The sequence below is a fragment of the Muscardinus avellanarius genome (genome assembly GCF_963383645.1).
Source record: "Muscardinus avellanarius genome assembly, chromosome: 16".
In the NCBI taxonomy this organism is placed as follows: Eukaryota; Metazoa; Chordata; class Mammalia; order Rodentia; family Gliridae; genus Muscardinus; species Muscardinus avellanarius.
In genome coordinates this window covers 36699478-36717685 of record NC_137802.1, presented here as the reverse complement: position 1 = coordinate 36717685, position 18208 = coordinate 36699478, and the positions used below count along the sequence as shown (strand labels likewise).

Sequence of the window (18208 nt, the reverse complement as noted above, 5' to 3'; positions counted from 1 at the left end):
CTAGTATGTCCCTTCCCAAAGTAGCAAATACCCCAAAATATTATTTATAGCTGGGCATGGTGGCACATCCTTGTAATCATAGTACTCAGGAGGCTGAGACAGGAAGATCACAGGTTCGCAGCTAGCCTCAGATTCTAAGTGAGGTCCTCCACAACTTAGGCCATGTTTCAAAAATAAAGAATACAAAATGGGGCTGGGAGTGTAGCTTAGAGGTAGAAAATCCCTAGGTCCCATCCCCAGTACTGAAAAAAAAATATTACTACAAAATGAAATTAAGAGCTATAATAGATGGTGTGAACACAGTATAATGAGAACACAAGGGAAGAAACTACTGGAAGAGGGAGTATGGATGGATCTAGTGGAGTGATTATCAAGTATTGGAGAAACTGGTGTTGCTTCCCCTAGACAATTTAATTTGTATCGGTTCTCTCCAACAGACAGTGCAGTGATATAAATGTTCCCTACTTGTTCAGTATAGTAGCCAGTGACCATGTGTGTGTGCGCGCGCGTGCACGTGTGTGTAGAGGTGGTTACTGGGGATTGAACCCAGGAGCATTCTATCGCTAAGCCACACCCCCAGTCCCATTTTAATTTTTATTTTAAAACAGGGTCTTGCTAAGTTTTTGTGCACAGCTTTGAACCTGAGATCCCCCTGTCTTAGCCTTCCCACATGTGGTTTTTGAGCACTGAAATATATCTGTAACCAAAAAACTGAATTTTAAACTTTAAATAGACACATGTAGCAAGTGTGTACCTTACTGAATAGTGCAGGGCTGTAAGAGTGATATGCAGCTGGGCACGGCGGAGCATGCCTGTGACCCCAGTACCTAGGAAGCTGAGACAGGAGGATCACAGGTTTGTGGTCAGTGTCAGCAAACCACAAGGCCCTCTGCAATTCAGTGAGACCCTGTTTCAAAATAAAAAATGAAATAGGGCTGGGGTGTAGCTCAGAGGTAGAATGTCCCTGAGTTCCATCCTCAGTACTACAGGGGGAAAAAGTCATATACACAAACCAAAGGATGACATAATGGTTTATATTACTGTCTAAGAATCTGGGCTGGGTATGGTGGCATATGCCTTTAATGCAGTATTTGGCTGGCTGAGAAAGGAAGGTTGCAGGTTCAAGGACAGCCTCAGCAAGTACTGAGACTCTCATCGACCTGGTGAGACCCTGTTATAAAATTAAAATAGGGCTGAAGGTGTAGCTCAGAGGTAGAATGTCTCTGAATTCAATCTCTAGTATCAAAAAAAAGATTCTATGATTCTGTGAATTATTTTAATAACATCAGTTATTCAATTCACCCTACCCCATTCTCCCTTAAAGTTTTAAGATTCATTTGTTTATAACCTCTTGTTGAGATCAAGTCAAATAACATACTCATTTCAGGGTCTACATTAAGGGACCTCTCCTGCTACAGAGTCTGGATGGTATAGGTAGGTAACTGCTGGGTGAAGGAAAGTCTCTAGGGGTAGGGACGTACTTCAGTGGTAGAATGTGTGTGTATGAGGCTTGATCCCCAGCACTGTAGAAACAAACAAAAATTTAAAGAAATAAAAGAAATACTCCCTGGCAGATAATGCTTAAATAAATTAATAACTGGAGTTGCTCAAAACCATCAAAATATTGGGTTGTATATTGGCTTCTTCTCCTTCCTGTACATACTTCCTCAGGCTGTATTTGCTCTTTGAACTTCATTTCTCTTTCAAGTGTACCCTTGATTTTCAGTTATATATATAAAATTATTAAGTGAGTCAATGTCACAAAGCAGGACTTAACTCTCCTATACTATGTTAATGAGGAAATAAAAAGCTAGGTGTGGTGGCACATGCTGTAATCCCAATACTTGAGAGGCTGAGACAGGAGGCTTGCAGGTTTGAGGCCAGCATTAGCTACTTAGTGAGAGCCATTTCAAAAATAAAAAATAAAAGGGTCAGGGGGTGTAATTTGACTCAATCCCCATAACCAAAAAGAAGAAAGAAAAATAAAAAAAGGGGAGGGAACTTGAGGTTAGCTTTCTGAATATAGTCTTATTTTTTTTCTTTTGCTTAAGAAAACAGGTAAATGTAGTCACAGATGATGAAGGCAAAAGCAGAATTGGAAATGAAAAAAAAAAAAAAAAAGGTTGTTCAAGTTTCCAGGCTGTTCAAGAACATATAGTCTCTTCTTTGGGATTTGTTTTCTAGATTGGCAGAGGCATCTGCAGCCATTGCCCATCTGGCACTCATTTTCTTAGGCTGTCAAGCTATATCTGATTTAGTAAAGTAAAACAAATTTTTGAAGGTTTTTTTTTTTTTTTTTTTTTTTTACCTGAGGGATAGGAGGAATCTATAAAATACTGGCCTGAAAAACCAAATCTCCCCTTGTTTTTTTCAGTAGCCAAGATCTCAATGCAGGGTGACTTGAGTGGAGAATTAAGTCTCTTTAATGCTATTTTAGTATTGCTTAAGAGGCTTGAACACCAGCCTTTGTACTGAAGGTAATGAGTCTCTCTTGGAAGTCAAGTCATCTCTGCTACCTGATGGGTCAAGCAGTATACTTAGGGTGAGGAATGCTACTAGGGTTGCTCCTCTGACTGCTGTCCCCCTTTTTCTGTCCTGGGTCACACACACACAGAGGGATAAAGAAAATGAGAGTCAAGGTAAACTCTTCTTATTCCTAGAGTTTGTAAATTTTCTGTTTACAAAGACCTTTCCTTTTCCAATTAGTGGAGTAACCACTGTTCATATTTCACTTATTCTTTTAAACTTGTGAGGCTTGGATCTCAGGTGATAATCATAGCAGCCAACCAAAAAGGAAGAGGTGTTCCTTTTTGATCTAGAGAGCAATGGTCAGAGTGTTTCCCAGGCTGGGAGAAAGCGTTGAGGAACAGGCCCAGCCCTGGCTAGAGGTTTTCTCTTCATGGCATAAGGATCTCTTGATGGCAGCTACGGGGTGATGATAGTCTACTAGATAGGCTTTCATTTTCTTTCTTGAGAAGCATTTCATTTCCCTTGAGAAGAATGAATTTCTTCTATTAAGGGGGGCTTGACTAAGGTGACCTACTTCTGTTTTTACCAAGAAGTCAAGTAAAAAGCACTTTTACAAGGCTCTTTATTGGGGGTTTCTGTGTTTCTTTCACAGAGATTGAGACAGTGAAATTGGCCCGTTCTGTCTTCAGCAAACTACACGAGATTTGCTGCAGCTGGGTGAAAGACTTCCCTCTCCGCAGGAGACCCCAGCTTTATTATGAGACATCAATCCATGCCATCAAAAACATGCGCAGAAAAATGGAGGACAAACATGTCTGCATTCCTGACTTTAATATGCTCTTCAACCTAGAGGTAAAGGGCACTTTCGGAGAGGCAGTGAGATTTAAGAAACAAAACACCTTCATGGTCCTATTAGAGAAGTAGAATATACTTCTAACTATAAAGTGACACAAATGTGGCTTGCATTAGAAACAGAAAGGAGCTATTTATTTTGTTATTTTGAATAGGTTCATCTGGTTCAAAATTGGGAAAAGAAAAATCTTATCCATGTCTCCTAGTCCCCTCTATGAAGGAAAGGGATGTTACCAGTTTCTATGTAAGTTCCTAGAGTTATTCTATAAATATACATGCATAAGAAAAAAACAACTATATCTCAAAAAAGCTGTTTGGTTAAGAAAATAATTTCTCTAGTAAAATCAAATGGTGTTAGGTCTCCATAATACTAAGTTGTTGAAGCAACACAAAAGGCAAACATAAAACAATTTAAGGCTGAGACAGTTTTTTGATTCCATGTGATTTCCTTTGTATAAATTTTGGTCTCTAAGATAGGATAGTAGTTAGAATTACATTTCATGAATCCCCATGACTGACAAATTGGATCTGTATGAGCCTTGTCAGCTTAATAACCATTTTCTTGATGTCTTCCTCTTTTCCTGTTAAGTGTATTATGTTAATGCAAACAGAGGTAGATTTGTTTCCTTTGCCTGTCACTTGCCTCTTCACTGAAGTCCATAACTTAAAAAATTTCAATGCAGTAATTTATACAAAGCACAACATTTCCTTCATTTAGCAGGCGAGTTTAGATTTTACTGTCAAGGTCTAATGACAGCAATGATAGGTTGATAATCAGTGCTTAAAAAGATATTAGCTGATCTCTTTTTTCAGTACCGCACCCATGCAAAAGTAACCCAGAAGCTATCCCTCCACCCTAACATCTACTTGAAGATTATACTCAGATTTGATGGCTTATTGATAATTCTGATCTGTTGGTTTTTATTTTACCTTCAGATTTAAAAATCAGCCCAAGCCGGGTGTGGTAGTGCATGCGTGTAATCCCAGCATTCAAGAGGCTGAGACCAGAGGAACACAGTTCACAGACAGCCTCAGCCACCTAGTGAGGCCCTGGCAACTTAGTGAGACCCTGTTTCAAAATAAAGAATGAGAGCCAGGCATTGAGGCACACATTTGTAATCCCAGCATTTGGGAGGCTGAGACAGGAGGATCTGGGTTCGTGGACAGCCTCAGCTCAGTGAGACCCTGATTCAAAATATAGAATAAAAGAGCTGGGAGTATAGCCTGGAGGTAGAATGCCCCTGGGTTCCATCCCTAGTACCGAGGGAAAAAAAAGAAAAAAAAAATCAGCCCCAGAACTCAGAGAGGAAAACATTGTTATAGGGAAACAGGACTCAAGAGCAACCTGGCAACATGTCTTAAGAACTTTATAAATTTTCACCTCTTGTAACCTGGTACTTTTAATTTTTTTTATTATAAGGGTGGCACACACTTGTAATCTCAGAATTTAGGAGGCTGAGACACAGGGATCACAGGTTCAAGGCCAGCTTCAGATACTTAGTGAGGCCTTCCATAACTTAGTGAGAATCTGCTTCCAAATAAAAAATAAAATAGGGCTGGGGTGTAGCACAGAGGTAGAATGCCCCTGGGCTCAATTCACATTATTGCGTGTGTGTGCACGCGTACACACACACACAAAAAAAAAAAAATTAAAGAAATGGAGAAGTCTTTTGTTTGACAAAAACATTTTATACTACATCGTTAATAATAAAACATTGGAAGCCTGGCATGGTGGCACACACTTGTAATCTTAGCATTCGGGAGGCTGAGACCGGAGGATCGCAGTTCGCAGACAGCCCCAGCTACTTAGAGGCCCTCTGCAACTTAGTGAGAGCCTGTTTCAAAATAAAGAATAAAAAATAGGGCAGGGGGGTGTAGCTCAGAGGTCGAATGACCCTGGGTTCCATCCCCAAACCCGCAAAAAAAAAAAAAAAAAAAAAAAGGAAATGACCTAAATCATTAAAAGAAATGATAATGTAATGATGTGTTCATAAGATTATAAGCCATTGAGTAATGTCTTAAGTTGGGAGTGGTATTGCACACTTGTAATCTTAGCATTCGGGAGGCTGAGACCGGAGGATCGCAGTTCGCAGACAGCCCCAGCTACTTAGAGGCCCTCTGCAACTTAGTGAGAGCCTGTTTCAAAATAAAGAATAAAAAATAGGGCAGGGGGGTGTAGCTCAGAGGTCGAATGACCCTGGGTTCCATCCCCAAACCCGCAAAAAAAAAAAAAAAAAAAAAAAAAAAAGGAAATGACCTAAATCATTAAAAGAAATGATAATGTAATGATGTGTTCATAAGATTATAAGCCATTGAGTAATGTCTTAAGTTGGGAGTGGTGTTGCACACTTGTAATCTCAGCATTTGGGAAGCTGAGACAGGAAGATGGTAATTAGAGGAAAGCCTCAGCTACTTAGTGAGGCCCTTTGCAATTCATTGAGCCCCTGTTTCAAAAAATAAAGAATAAAATATAGGATTGGGGTGTCGCTTGGAGGTAGAGTGCCCTGGGTTCCATCTCCAGTACAGCAAAAAAAAAAAAAAAAAAAAAAGTCTTTAGCCAGGTGTGGTGGTGCACCTGTAATTCCAATACTTGGGAAGCTGAGACAAGAGGACCATGTGTTCAAGACAGCCTCAGCAATTTAGTGAGACCCTCAGCAATCTAGCAAGACCCTGTTACAAAGCAAAAAATAAAAAAAGGTTTGGAGTGCAGCTTGGAGGTAGAATGCTCTGGGTTCAATACCCAACCCTAGAGATAAGTAATGTCTTTGAATAATAACAATGTAGGGAAATGCTAATTATAAATGGCAAAAGGGATATAAAACTTTATGATTCTAATTTTATATAAAATATATAGCAAGAGTGGGTACAGTGGTGTACATGTGTAATCCCAGTAATTGGGAAGTTGAGACCGGAGGACTGCAGGTGGGACCCTCAGCAATCTAGAGAGACTCTATTTAAAAATAAAAACAAGCCAGGCATGGTGGCACATGTTGTCATTTCAGTACTTGGGCGGCTAAGACAGGAGGATCCGGGTTTGCGGCCAGCTTTAGCTACTTAGGCCCTCCGCAATTCAGTGAGACCCTGTTTCAAAAATAAAGAATAAAAGCTGGGCGTGGTGGCGAGACCTGGAGGATCGCGGTTCGCGGACAGCCTCAGCTACTTAGTGAGGCCCTCTGCAACTCAGTGAGACCCGGTTTCAAAATAAAGAATAAAAAGTAGGGCAGGGGGTATAAAGAATAAAAAGTAGGGCAGGGGGTGTAGCTTGGAGGTCAAATGCCCCTGCGTTCCATCCCCAAACCCGCAAAAAAATAAAAATAAAAATAAAATAAAAAAATAAAAATAAAAAAAATAAAGAATAAGCCGGGCGTGGTGGTGCATGCTTGTAATCCCAGCGCTTGGGAGGCTGAAACAGGAGGATCGCACAGGTTCGAAGCCAGCCTCAGCTACTTAGTGAGGCTCTCAGCAACTTAGTGAGACCCTGTTTCCAAATAAAATAGAAAATAGGTCTGGGAGTATATCCTGGAGGTAGAAAGCCCCTGGGTTCCACCCCCCACTACCACCAAAAAAAAAAAAAAAAAAAAAAAAGAATAAAATATTGGGCTAAGGGTGTAGCTTGGAGGTAGAATGCCCTGTATTCCAATCCCAGGACTGCAAAAAAAAAAAAAAAAAAAAAAAAAGTCCTAGGGTGGGTATAGTTAAGAGGTAGAATATGCCTCTGAGTTCAATCCCTAGTTTTAAAAAAAAAAGCGACAGAATGCTGTTGGATTCGCTCCCCAGTTCTACATACATAGTATAGGACTGGAGATGTAGGTCAGTGGGAGAGTGCTGATCTTGTGTGCCCAAGGGCTTGGGTTTGATTCCCAGCACCAAAAAAGTTTCTAGGGAAAACATCATTAAATGTTTGTTTGCTTTAAAGAAAAAAAAAGCTATACTATTTTAAAAAATACCCCTGGCTCCCTCTTGTTTCTTTTCTTCTGCGGGTCTGGGGATGGAACCCAGGGGCATTCTACCTCCGAGCTACCCCCCAGCCCTATTTTTTATTCTTTATTTTGAAACAGGGTCTAAGTTGTGGAGGGCCTCACTAAGTAGCTGAGGCTGTCCACAAACCGTGATCCTCCATTGGTCTCAGTCTCCCAAATGCTGGGATTACAAGTGTGCACCACCACGCCCGGCCCCTCTTGTTTCTTCTAATGCTGTAGTACTAATGCTACAGAACTGCTTTAGTGCTAACAGAATTGTCCACATCAGGATTACTTCTAAAAAGTTCTGTTTAGTAGTTAGTATTTGCTGGCATTATTAGTGTTGCTTAATTGTAAAATGAACTTGTCCATAATGTCTGCATAGAGATTTAAACATATTTGGGTGTAACTGTTACTTTGTAGACATTTATTTTTGGTACTTTTGTTAAAAACTTCCTCAAAACATAGATATTACTTCCAAATTTCCATGAGAGCAACTCATTTTTACCTAACACAAATGAGAAAACAAGTGGGAAGATTCTGTGACTTGCTCAAGAATCGGTGACAGGGGCTGGATTCTTCTGAGTCCTGGAGCCTAAAGAAAGACAAGTGAACAGATTTGCAAAGGCAAACCCTTATTTATTGGCGCTCAAGACTCAGGGAGACTCGGTGAGTCACACATCCCAGCAGTGAAATAAAGCTGAGATCTAAACACTGGAGTTAAAAGATGAAGAGGCAAATCACTTCATGGTTAAACTGTACTATTAATCGGCTTCTTTTGTTGGAAGACCCTTTCCTAGTCTTTGGCCTTTGTGAAAAAAATGTGAAGCTAAATCTTAGATCGTGGGGCAGGGCAGAGTTGTCAGTCACACAGGCATCTGACCTAGAGACTGTGCCACTTATGAGAACTGACTCTGACCATGAATAATTCATGAAATATGTAGTACATTTTAGAACTGTATATGTTAATATCCTTATGTATTTTAAACAACCTAAACATAAATAATTGGCCTTGTGTTGGAAGGCCAGTTATTTCCTATTGTTCCCTGGTATTAGGAAAAAGTACTCAATTCTTTCTCATACCTTCTCTTTTCTCCCCTTCCCCCAACTTGTAACAGTGATTTTGAAGCAAGTGTATGTAGGTGGTTTCCATGGTGCAAGACAACAACTTGCACAGAGGGCACTTCAGCCTGAGCTAATTGGGCCTGATGTGTTCCAGTGTCCATGCTAAACACAGATGCTGTAACACTGCAGGTGCCTCAGCCATGAGCAGGCATGTCAAGAGCAGGGAGGCAGGCACTCTCGTCCGAGTGACAGATGCAGTGGAGGAGGAGGATGGGCAGCAGTGTCTCCAGGGGACTGGCTGACATGCCGTTCCCAACTCCTTAACTGTTCTGTATTTCTATTGACAGGACCAGGAAGAACAAGCTTACTTTGCAGTATTTGATGGCCATGGGGGAGTGGATGCTGCCATTTATGCCTCCATTCACCTACATGTTAACCTAGTGCGCCAAGAGATGTTCCCCCATGATCCTGCCGAGGCTCTGTGTCGGGCCTTCCGGGTTACTGATGAGCGGTTTGTGCAGAAGGCAGCCAGGGAGGTATGCCACTTTCTCATACATTCAGCTTGAATGCACTAGCTGAGCTCAATTTGGTCTATGTGGTTAAAGGGTCATCATCCCACACTCATGGATTTAGTTGTGGTTATATTTAATTCCCTCTTCAGAAAAAGTGGAGTACAATAGTATACAGCACAGAAACTCTCAAAGTGTAATTTTCTGGATTAATTCCTATAACCATTACTATATTTGGCAGGTGAGTTTTTATTTTTTGCTACTGGGAATTGAACACAGGGGCATTCTACCTCTGAGCTACAACTCCACACCTTTTTATTTTGAAACAGGGTCTCACTAAGTTGCTGAGGATATCCTCAAACTTGTGATCCTCCTATCTCAGCCTCTCAAATACTGGGATTACAGGTGTGCACTATTGTGCCATGCTGAGTTTAACTTTTTATCCCCCATTGCTGTCAGGGCCACACCAGGATCATATCTAAGCACTCTTGTTGACAAGATCTGGATATGGTGAATATAAAAATGATTTTAAAAAAGAAATAGAAACTGGGATTACTTTCATACATTTGGCTCTAAATGGGTAGGCAGTGTTTTGCTTTGTATCTCTTAAGGGAAAATTTGCTTGGAGATGGTGAATCCTTAGATGATCCTTCAACTAATTTTCTCTTTTTATTTACTTATTTTCTTTCTTTGTGTGTGTGGTACTAGGGATTGAACCCAGGGGGCATTCTACCTCCAAGCTATACCCCCAGCCCTTTTTTATTTTGTAAAAAGGTCTTGCTAGATTGCTGAGATTCTCACTGAATTGCTGAGTCTGTCCTCGAACCTGTAATCCTATTTTACCACCCCAATACTGGGATTACAGGCATGTGCCAACATGCCTGGCTTGATTTTCTCTTAACAGGAAGAAAAGATGATGGAGCTCATATCCTTTATTGTTAAGGTTAATCAGATCTGATTTTTTTCCTCTGAATTAAATTCAGGGGCTATTTATTAAGATCTAAAAGTAAAACTTTTAAGTCTAATTATCATTGGTACATAATTGTAGTATTCTATATTGGATTTTTAACTGGAGGCCAATAAAAATAAATTTTACTTTTAAAAGTAATTATGAGCTGGGCGTGGTGGCACAGGCTTGTAATCCCAGCATTTGGGAGGCTGAAACCGGAGGATTGTGGTTCACGGACAGCCTCAGCTACTTAGTGAGGCAATCCGTAACTTAGCGAGATCCTGTTTCAAAATAAAGAATAAAAAACAGGGCAGGGGGTGTAGCTCAGAGGTTGAATGCCCTTGGGTTTCATCTCCAGACCTGCATAAAAATAAAATAAATAAATAAATAAATAAATAAATAAAAGCAATTATAAACTGGGGTTGGCAGTTCCTGTTTGTAATCCCAGTACTTGGGAAGCTGAGACAGGAGGATTGCAGGTTCATGGCCAGCCTCACCAACTTAGTGAGGACCTCAACAATTTAGATCCTGTTTCAAAATAAAATAAAATAGCTGGGCGTGGTGGTGCATATTTGTAATCCCAGCACTTGGGAGGCTGAGACAGGAGAGTTGTGCAGGTTCGAAACTAGCCTCAGCTATTTAGTGAGGCTCTCAGCAACTTAGACCCTGTTTCCAAATAAAATATAAAAAATAGGTGTGGGAAGGGTAGAAAGCCCCTGGGTTCCATCTCTAGTATCACACGAAAAAAGTAAAATAAAATAGGGCTGGGTGTGGCTTGGAGGTAGAATGCCCTTTGGTTAAATCCCCAGGTTGAAAAAAATTACAGAATTAGTTACATACAGAAAATAATGCTCCAGCCATATGATATTAAACATTAACTCCTTTCTTTTAAAATGGCCTGGATGGGGGGGGATGGGCTTGGAGAAATCAGGGTGATAATTCATTTCTCACAGCTATACTATAAAATGAGAGTGGACTGTAGGGTTAATAAAACAATTCAGAACTACTTAGTATTAAGCAAGAGAAATTTTTTATAATCTTTACCCCACCTCCAAGTTTGGCTTAATATATAAATCCAACAACAGCTAGGGTATAATACAGATGTGGGCTGGAAAACAGCACAACTAGTGACCTCAGACATTCCCAGTCTATGGAGCGTCAGCATCTGCTTGCATGTCTCTTGTTGGCTCTCAACATTCTGAGGACAAGACCCCTGACAGGTAATCTGTGATCACCAGTGTAAAACAAAGGGAATTCCTCAGCTAACCTGGTGAAGCCGTTTCAAAATAAAAAATAAAATAGGGATGGGGATGTAGCTCACAGGTAGAATGCTCCTGTGTTCAGTCCCCAGCACTACCATAAAAAAAAAAAAAAAATCACTGCCTTTTTCATCTTCTAGTCTCTTCTTTTTCCTGTCTTCTCAACATTATGTTTTTTTTTTTTTTTGGAGTATGTTTACTCCTTTTGTTTTGCCAGTGGTCCTACTGTCTCTCACTTCTGCCAGTAAGTCCTCCTGAATCATTTAAGTCTGTCCCAGCAGTCACTTCTCTCCCTCTTGTGCTCCCATGTGCTGCTAACTGCTGGGGAAGTAGCTGTTCCTGTTGAGAAGCTGCCCTGCCTCCTGTTTTCTCCAGGGCATATGTACTGGAGTGTCTTTATCGTGTGTTCCAGAGGGCTGAGTTTGTGAACATTCTGTGTGGGAAGACATTTTATTGGTGGGTGAAGATTCATAACGAAGTTTCCCTATATAGGGAAAATGAGAAGTTGTTTTTCTCATTGGATAAGAAGCCCTTTACCACCCCTGACGCATTGGTTCTAATTTAGGCCAAAGCCTTAGTAACAGAAAGTCAAGCTAATTTGGTGGTGACTCATGTCAAATGGAGATGTCATTTTAGCGTAGTAGGCTCAAGAGCTTTAAGTGCAGTGGTAGCTATTGCAGTGAAATTTCAGGCTGTTAGTTCTTTAGGCAGTGTTCCAAAAGCAAAGGCCCCTAAAAATACTGTACAGAAGTTGTTGATTTTCTTTTTTTTCTCTTCTGCCCAGAGGTATAGAGCATTTTAGAACTTCAGAAAATGTATGCTATATCTTGGCTCCTATGCTATTCTCTTGGGAGAATTTGTTGTGTGCCAAGTAAATGCTTTATATATTATTTTGTATAGCTAGGATACCGCACTGAACATATAGCAGATCAGTAATGAAACAGAGAATGGGTTATGGAAATCTTTAAAGACTGATACAGATTTAGTACTGGATTGGGAGGAAAACAGTTTTACTTCTGTTTTGTGTGCTACAGTTATCTGTCCTTGGGATGCATCACATAACCTGCCAGATTTTTTATTGATTTTTTTTTTTAAGTACTAGGGATGGAACCCAGAAGCTTTCTACCCTTAGGCTATACTCCCAGACCTATATTTACTTATTTATTTATTTATTTATTATTTTTGTGTGTGGGTCTGGGAATGAAACCCAGGGGCATTCAACCTCTGAGCTATACCCCCTGCCCTATTTTTCATTCTTTATTTTTTAACAGGGTCTCACTAAGTTGCTGAAGGCCTAAGTAGCTGAGGCTGTCTGTAAATTGTGATCCTCCTGTCTCAGCCTCCCAAATGCAGGGATTACAAATGTGCGCCACCACGCCTGGGCACCAGGCCTTTTTTTTACTTTATTTGGAAACAGGGTCTACTAAGTTGCTAAGAGCCTCACTAAGTAGCTGAGGCTGGCTTTGAACCTGTGCCATCCTGTCTCAGCCTCCCAAGTACTGGTATTACAATTGTGCACCACCATGCCTGGCTTAAATCTGTATTTAAAGTGGAATAATCAGACAGGCATGGTGGTGTACACCTGTAATCCCAATTACTTGGGAGGCTGAGAGAGGAGGCTCACAGGTTCAAAGCCAGCCTCAGCAGCTTAGTGAGACCCTAAATAAAAATATAATAAAATATGACATATAAAATAAATAGCTGAGCATATTGGTGCATGCTTGTAATCCCAGCATTTGGGAGGCTGAGATAGGAGGATCACAGTTCGAGGATAGCCTCAGCTACTTAGGCCTTTTACAACTCAGTGAGACCTTGTTTCAAAATAAAGAATAAAAAATAGGGTTGGAGGTGTAGCTCGGAGGTAGAATGCCCTTGGTTCCATCCCTAGTACCACACACACATTAAAAAAAAAAATATATATATATATATTATTTCTGGGCATGGTGGCACATGCTTGTAATCTCTGTGCTTGGGAGGCAGAGACAGGAGGATTGCGCAGGTTCGAAGTCAGCCGTGCGCGCTGACTTAGGAGACCCTGTTTCCAAATAAAAATGTTAAAATAGGTCTGCGAGTGTAGCCCGGAGGTAGAAGGGCTTCCAGGAACCCCAGTACCCCCCCCACACACACACGTGTGTGTGTGTGTGTGTGTGTGTGTGTGTGTGTGTGTGTGTGTGTGTGTGTGTATTAGGTCTAGGGGCATAGCCTAGAAGTAGAAGGCCCCTGGGTTCCATCCCCAGTACCACACACACACACTCAAAAATAATAATAACCAGCTGGGCATGGTGACGCACTATTGTAATCCCAGTACTTGGGAGGCTTGAGACAGGAGGTTTGCAGATTCATGACTAGCTTCAGCAACTTAGTGAGGCCTTGTTTGAAAATAAAGAATAAAATAGGGCTAGGATGTATAGCTTGGAGATAGCATGCCTCTGAGCTCTCTCCCCAGGACCCCTACACCCTCCCTCTCTTGTTTCTGTGTATCAGGTAGATTTATGTGTGTGTGTAAACATAAATGCATAAATGCATATAAAATGTACTGAGAAACATGAATAGCTATGTAGTTGTGAAATTACTAACAGTCTACTTTCCAAACCAAAAGTTCATATTAATGATAAGCTTCTCAAGGACAACATGGTGTCTGTTTATTTGCAGTGACTCTGTTTTATTAAACCATTTCCAGAGTTTACGATGTGGGACCACGGGAGTGGTGACCTTCATCAGAGGCAACATGCTGCATGTTGCCTGGGTAGGTGACTCCCAGGTTATGCTGGTGAGGAAGGGCCAAGCTGTGGAGCTAATGAAACCGCACAAACCGGACAGAGAGGTATGTACGGGCTGTTGCATTCGAGCAGACGCTACAAAGGTGGCTTTCTAGCTATTAATTAGGGGTTCACTCAGTAATTACAATTACTGCCTATTAATCTCAGCAATTCTGCATACCTTCTACAGAAGAAATACAGAGAACTTTTGCAGGAAGCTGATGAGTATTGCATCTGTTGTTAATTGTTAAAATAGAAGAAAAAATCCTGAACCCAGTTATTTGCTTCTTTTTATTGCATTGCTATTTAGGATGAAAAGCAGCGAATTGAGGCCCTTGGAGGCTGTGTAGTCTGGTTTGGTGCCTGGAGGGTGAATGGAAGTCTGTCAGTCTCCAGAGCTATAGGTAGGAAAAACTAATTTTGTTTCTACAGACTGTCCAGTCTGGCTCACTGCCTTATATTAACTCAGATATAAGGGAACTGGAGACAGTGTATTATTAGAATACTTATGTGTTTAAAATAATAATTGAAGCCAGGCGTGGTGTCTCCGCGCTTGGGAGGCGGAGACAGGAGGATTGCACAGGTTTGAAGCCAGCTGTGCTGGCTTGAGAGACCCTGTTTCCAAATTAAAAAAAAAAAAAAAAAAGTATAAAATAGGCCTGGGAGTGTAGCCTGGAAGTAGAAGGGTTTCCAGGAACCCCAGTACCACCCCCCCAAAAAAAATTAATAATAATAATAATTGAGCCAGGCATGGTGGCGCACACTTGTAATCCCCGCACTTAGGAGGCAAAGACAGGAGGATCACGCAGGTCCGAAGCCAACCTCACTGATTTAAGAGACCCTGTCTCCAAATAAAAATATAAAAATTGGTCTGGGAGTGTAGCCCAGAGGTAGAAGGGCTTCCAGGAACCCCAGTACCACCAAAAATAAATAAATAAATAAATAAATAAATAAATAAATAAATAAAAATAATTGAGCTGAGTGTGGTGGTACATGCTTATAATTCCAGTACTTGGGAGGCTGAGACAGGAGGAACAAGGCTTGTGGCCAGACTCATCAACTTTAAAGAGGCCCTCTGCAACTTATTGAGACCCTGTTTCAAAATAGGGATGGGGATGTAACTTTTAGGTAGAATGCCCCGGGTTTAATCTTAGTATCACAAAATACTAGGGGGGAGTAGTAGTAGTAGTAGTAGTAGTAGTAGTAGTAGTAGTAGTAGTATTAATAATAACGATGATAATAATATAACAATTAGATAACATCTCTTTTTAATTACCTGATTTAATTGTACTTATTTATATACTTAAATTCCATGATAAAAAGAGAGCCTCAGCCGGGCATGATGCTAGTAATCCCAGCATTCGGGAGGTTGAGACAGGAGACAGGAAGTTTGCGGCCAGCCTCAGCTACTTAGGCCCTGTTTCAAAATAATTAAAAAAATAGGGCTGGGGCTGGGGGTGTAGCTTGGAGGTAGAATGCCCTTGTATTCTACCCCATCCCCAGTACCACCAAAAAAAAAAAAAAAAAAAAAAAAAAGAAAGAAAGAAAAGAAAGAAAAAGGAACCTCATAGCTGCAGTACTTAGGAGGCTGAGAGGAGGCTAGCAGGTTTGAGGCCAGCCTCAGCAACTTAGTAAATCATGTTTCAAAATGAAAAATAAAAAGGGTTGAGAGTATAGCTCAGAGGTATAATGCCCCTAAGTTCAATTTTTAGTACTAGAGAAGGCAAGAGAGAGAGAAAAGCAGATGGAGAGGAAGGAGATGGAAGAGAAGAGAGAAAAGAATAAAAGAGGAATCATGCTAGGAAATGAAAAATTTACTAGTTTGTTTTCTATTTTTTAAAATAGAAGCTTTTAGCCAAGCATGGTGGTGCATGCCTGTAATCCCAGAACTTGGTAGCTAATGAAACTCTCATCAACCTAATGAGATCCTGTTTCCAAATAAAAACAAAATAGGGCTGGTGGTAAAATAAAACAAAATAAAATAGGGTAGCTTGGAGGTAAAATGCCCCTGAGTTTAATCCCCAGGGCCAAGAAAAAAAAAAACAAAACAAAAAACCTTTTAATCATCCATTTGAAGCCAGGCGTGGTGGTGCACGCTTGTAATGCCAGCACTTGGGAGGCTGAGACAGGAAGATCATCTCAGCTACTTAAGTGAGGCTCTCTGCAACTCAGTGAGACATTGTTTCAAAAAATAAAGAATAAAAAACAGGACTGGAGTATAGCTCGGAGGTAGATTTCCCTGGGTTCCATCCTCAATACTGGAAAAAAAAATATGAACATCTGCTTAAAACCATAATGATCCTCCTTTCACTCTACTCCCCAGCCCTATTTCTATTTTTTTGGTGGTACTAGAGATTGAACCCAAGGGCATTCTACCTCTGAGCCAAACCCCTCTTCCTTTTTATTTTTTGATACAGGTTCTCACTAGGTTGTTGACAATCTCACTATATTGCTAAAGCTGTCCTTCAACCTGCAATCCTCCTGTCTCAATCTACCAAGTATTAGGATTACATACAAGTACCATGTACCACTCACTATACCTGGCTATTTTTTAAAAATTATTATTATTATTATTCTGTACTAAGGATTGAACCCCCCCAGGGCCACTTTACTTCTGAGCTACAACCCCAGTCCTTTTTTTTTTTTTTTTTTTTTTTTGCAGTACTGGGGATGGAACCCAGGGGCATTCTACCTCCGAGCTACACACTACACCCTCAGTCCTATTTTTATTCGTTACTTTGAAACAGGGTTTCACTAAGTTGCAAAGGGCATCACTAAGTAGCTGAGACTGGCCTTGAATCTGTGATCCTCCTGTTTCAGCCTCCTATGTACTGCTTATAAATGTGCTACCACCCGGCTCCATTTTTTTATTTGGAAAGAGTGTCTTACTAAGTTCCTGAGACTGTCTTTGAAACTGCAGTCCTCCTGTCTCAGTGTCCTAAATATGAGGATTAAAGGCATACACCACAATTACCAGCAGCATTTTGTTTTTATCTTGAAAGAAAATCTCACTAAGTGGCCTTCCTAAATGGATGGGTTCAAATCTGTGGTCCTTCTGTCCCAACTTCCCAAGTAGTGGGATTATAGGTTTGCACCACTGTGCCCAGCTCCATTTCCCATTTTTAAGAAGAGAATAAATGAAGATATATCTACAGGTGATGTAATTTTTAGAGCTTGGAATGGTGACATATGCTTGTCATCCCAGTATTTGGGAGGCTGAGACAAGAGGATCACAGGTTCTTAGCCAGCCTCAGCAACTTAGTGGAGTCATCTGCAACTTAGACCTTGTTTTAAGATAAAAAGAATAAAATAGGGCTGAGGGCATAGCTTGGAGGTAGAATGCTCTTGGGTTCAATCCCTAGCATGGGGGTGGGAACAATTCTTAATCTCAGCCTCCATAAATGAAGTAATTGGGCATAGGGTTAGCATGATACAGTTCATAACTAATCCTCAAATTTAGTTTATCATTACCAAAAAGTTCCAGAACAGTAAGAAAATCTGAAAGGATTGATTTAGTTTACCACTGATTTGAGTTTCTCCCACTCTTTGGGAAGATGCTGGCAAGCTGTGAAGTGGCCCAAATATGAGCAGCAGTAGGCTAGAAGAGAAATAGAAAGCTAAAAAGACTCCTGAAAAATGGAGTTACTTTTACCTTACACTGAGGGAATTAGGAACTCTGGAATAAGGACAAAGGGGAAATTTCTCACTTCTAAAATACACTCCTGTATAGAATTATTTTTGACAGCTCTCACCAAAGAATGGTTCCCCTTGATCTTACCTTTGTGAGAAGGTTGGGGGAGGCATCTTTAATGCTTGTTTTAGAATCAACTTACTAGAGGATACTTGCCTTTTCTTGATTCTAAAAATAGAACACAAGGTGAAACTAAAAGTAGGAAGAATGTCCTTGACTTACAACTGGAGAGGAAGGTAAATATCACAGAGGAAATAACTTTTGAGCTTAGAGTGGAGTCTTTAGGAGAGGAAATCCCAGGTATATAGAATATAAGTACATTTGTATAAATACAGTAGTAATTAAATAATTAAAAGGGCATAATATGGGCGTGGTGGCGCAGACTTGTAATCCCCACGCTTGGGAGGCGGAGACAGGAGAACGCACAGGTTCGAAGCCAGCCGCGCTGGTTTAAGAGACCCTGTTTCCAATTTAAAAAGTATAAAAATAGGTCTGGGAATGTAGCCCGGAAGTAGAAGGGTTTCCAGGAACCCCAGTACCACCAAAATAAATAAATAAATAATAAAAATAAAAATAAATAAAAGGGCATAATGTGGTTTTTTTTTTCCCCCCAGTAATGGGGATGGAACCCAGGGGCATTCTACCTCCGAGTTACACCCCCAGCCCTATTTTTTATTCTTTATTTGGAAACAGGGT

The 18208-nt window shown here is 40.6% G+C and overlaps 1 protein-coding gene across 1 annotated transcript in view; it reads left to right on the top strand.

Annotated features, from left to right (window-relative positions):
* Nucleotides 1-18208, top strand: part of PPM1E (protein phosphatase, Mg2+/Mn2+ dependent 1E) — a gene marked incomplete at both ends in the record, with an annotated part of 121316 nt that overhangs the window by 96460 nt on the left and 6648 nt on the right. Inside the window, 4 exons of the mRNA XM_080712689.1 lie at nucleotides 3122-3321; nucleotides 8693-8881; nucleotides 13743-13886; nucleotides 14132-14225. Coding sequence (XP_080568815.1) covers nucleotides 3122-3321; nucleotides 8693-8881; nucleotides 13743-13886; nucleotides 14132-14225 — 627 coding nt within the window. The remainder of the gene's footprint in view (nucleotides 1-3121; nucleotides 3322-8692; nucleotides 8882-13742; nucleotides 13887-14131; nucleotides 14226-18208) is intronic.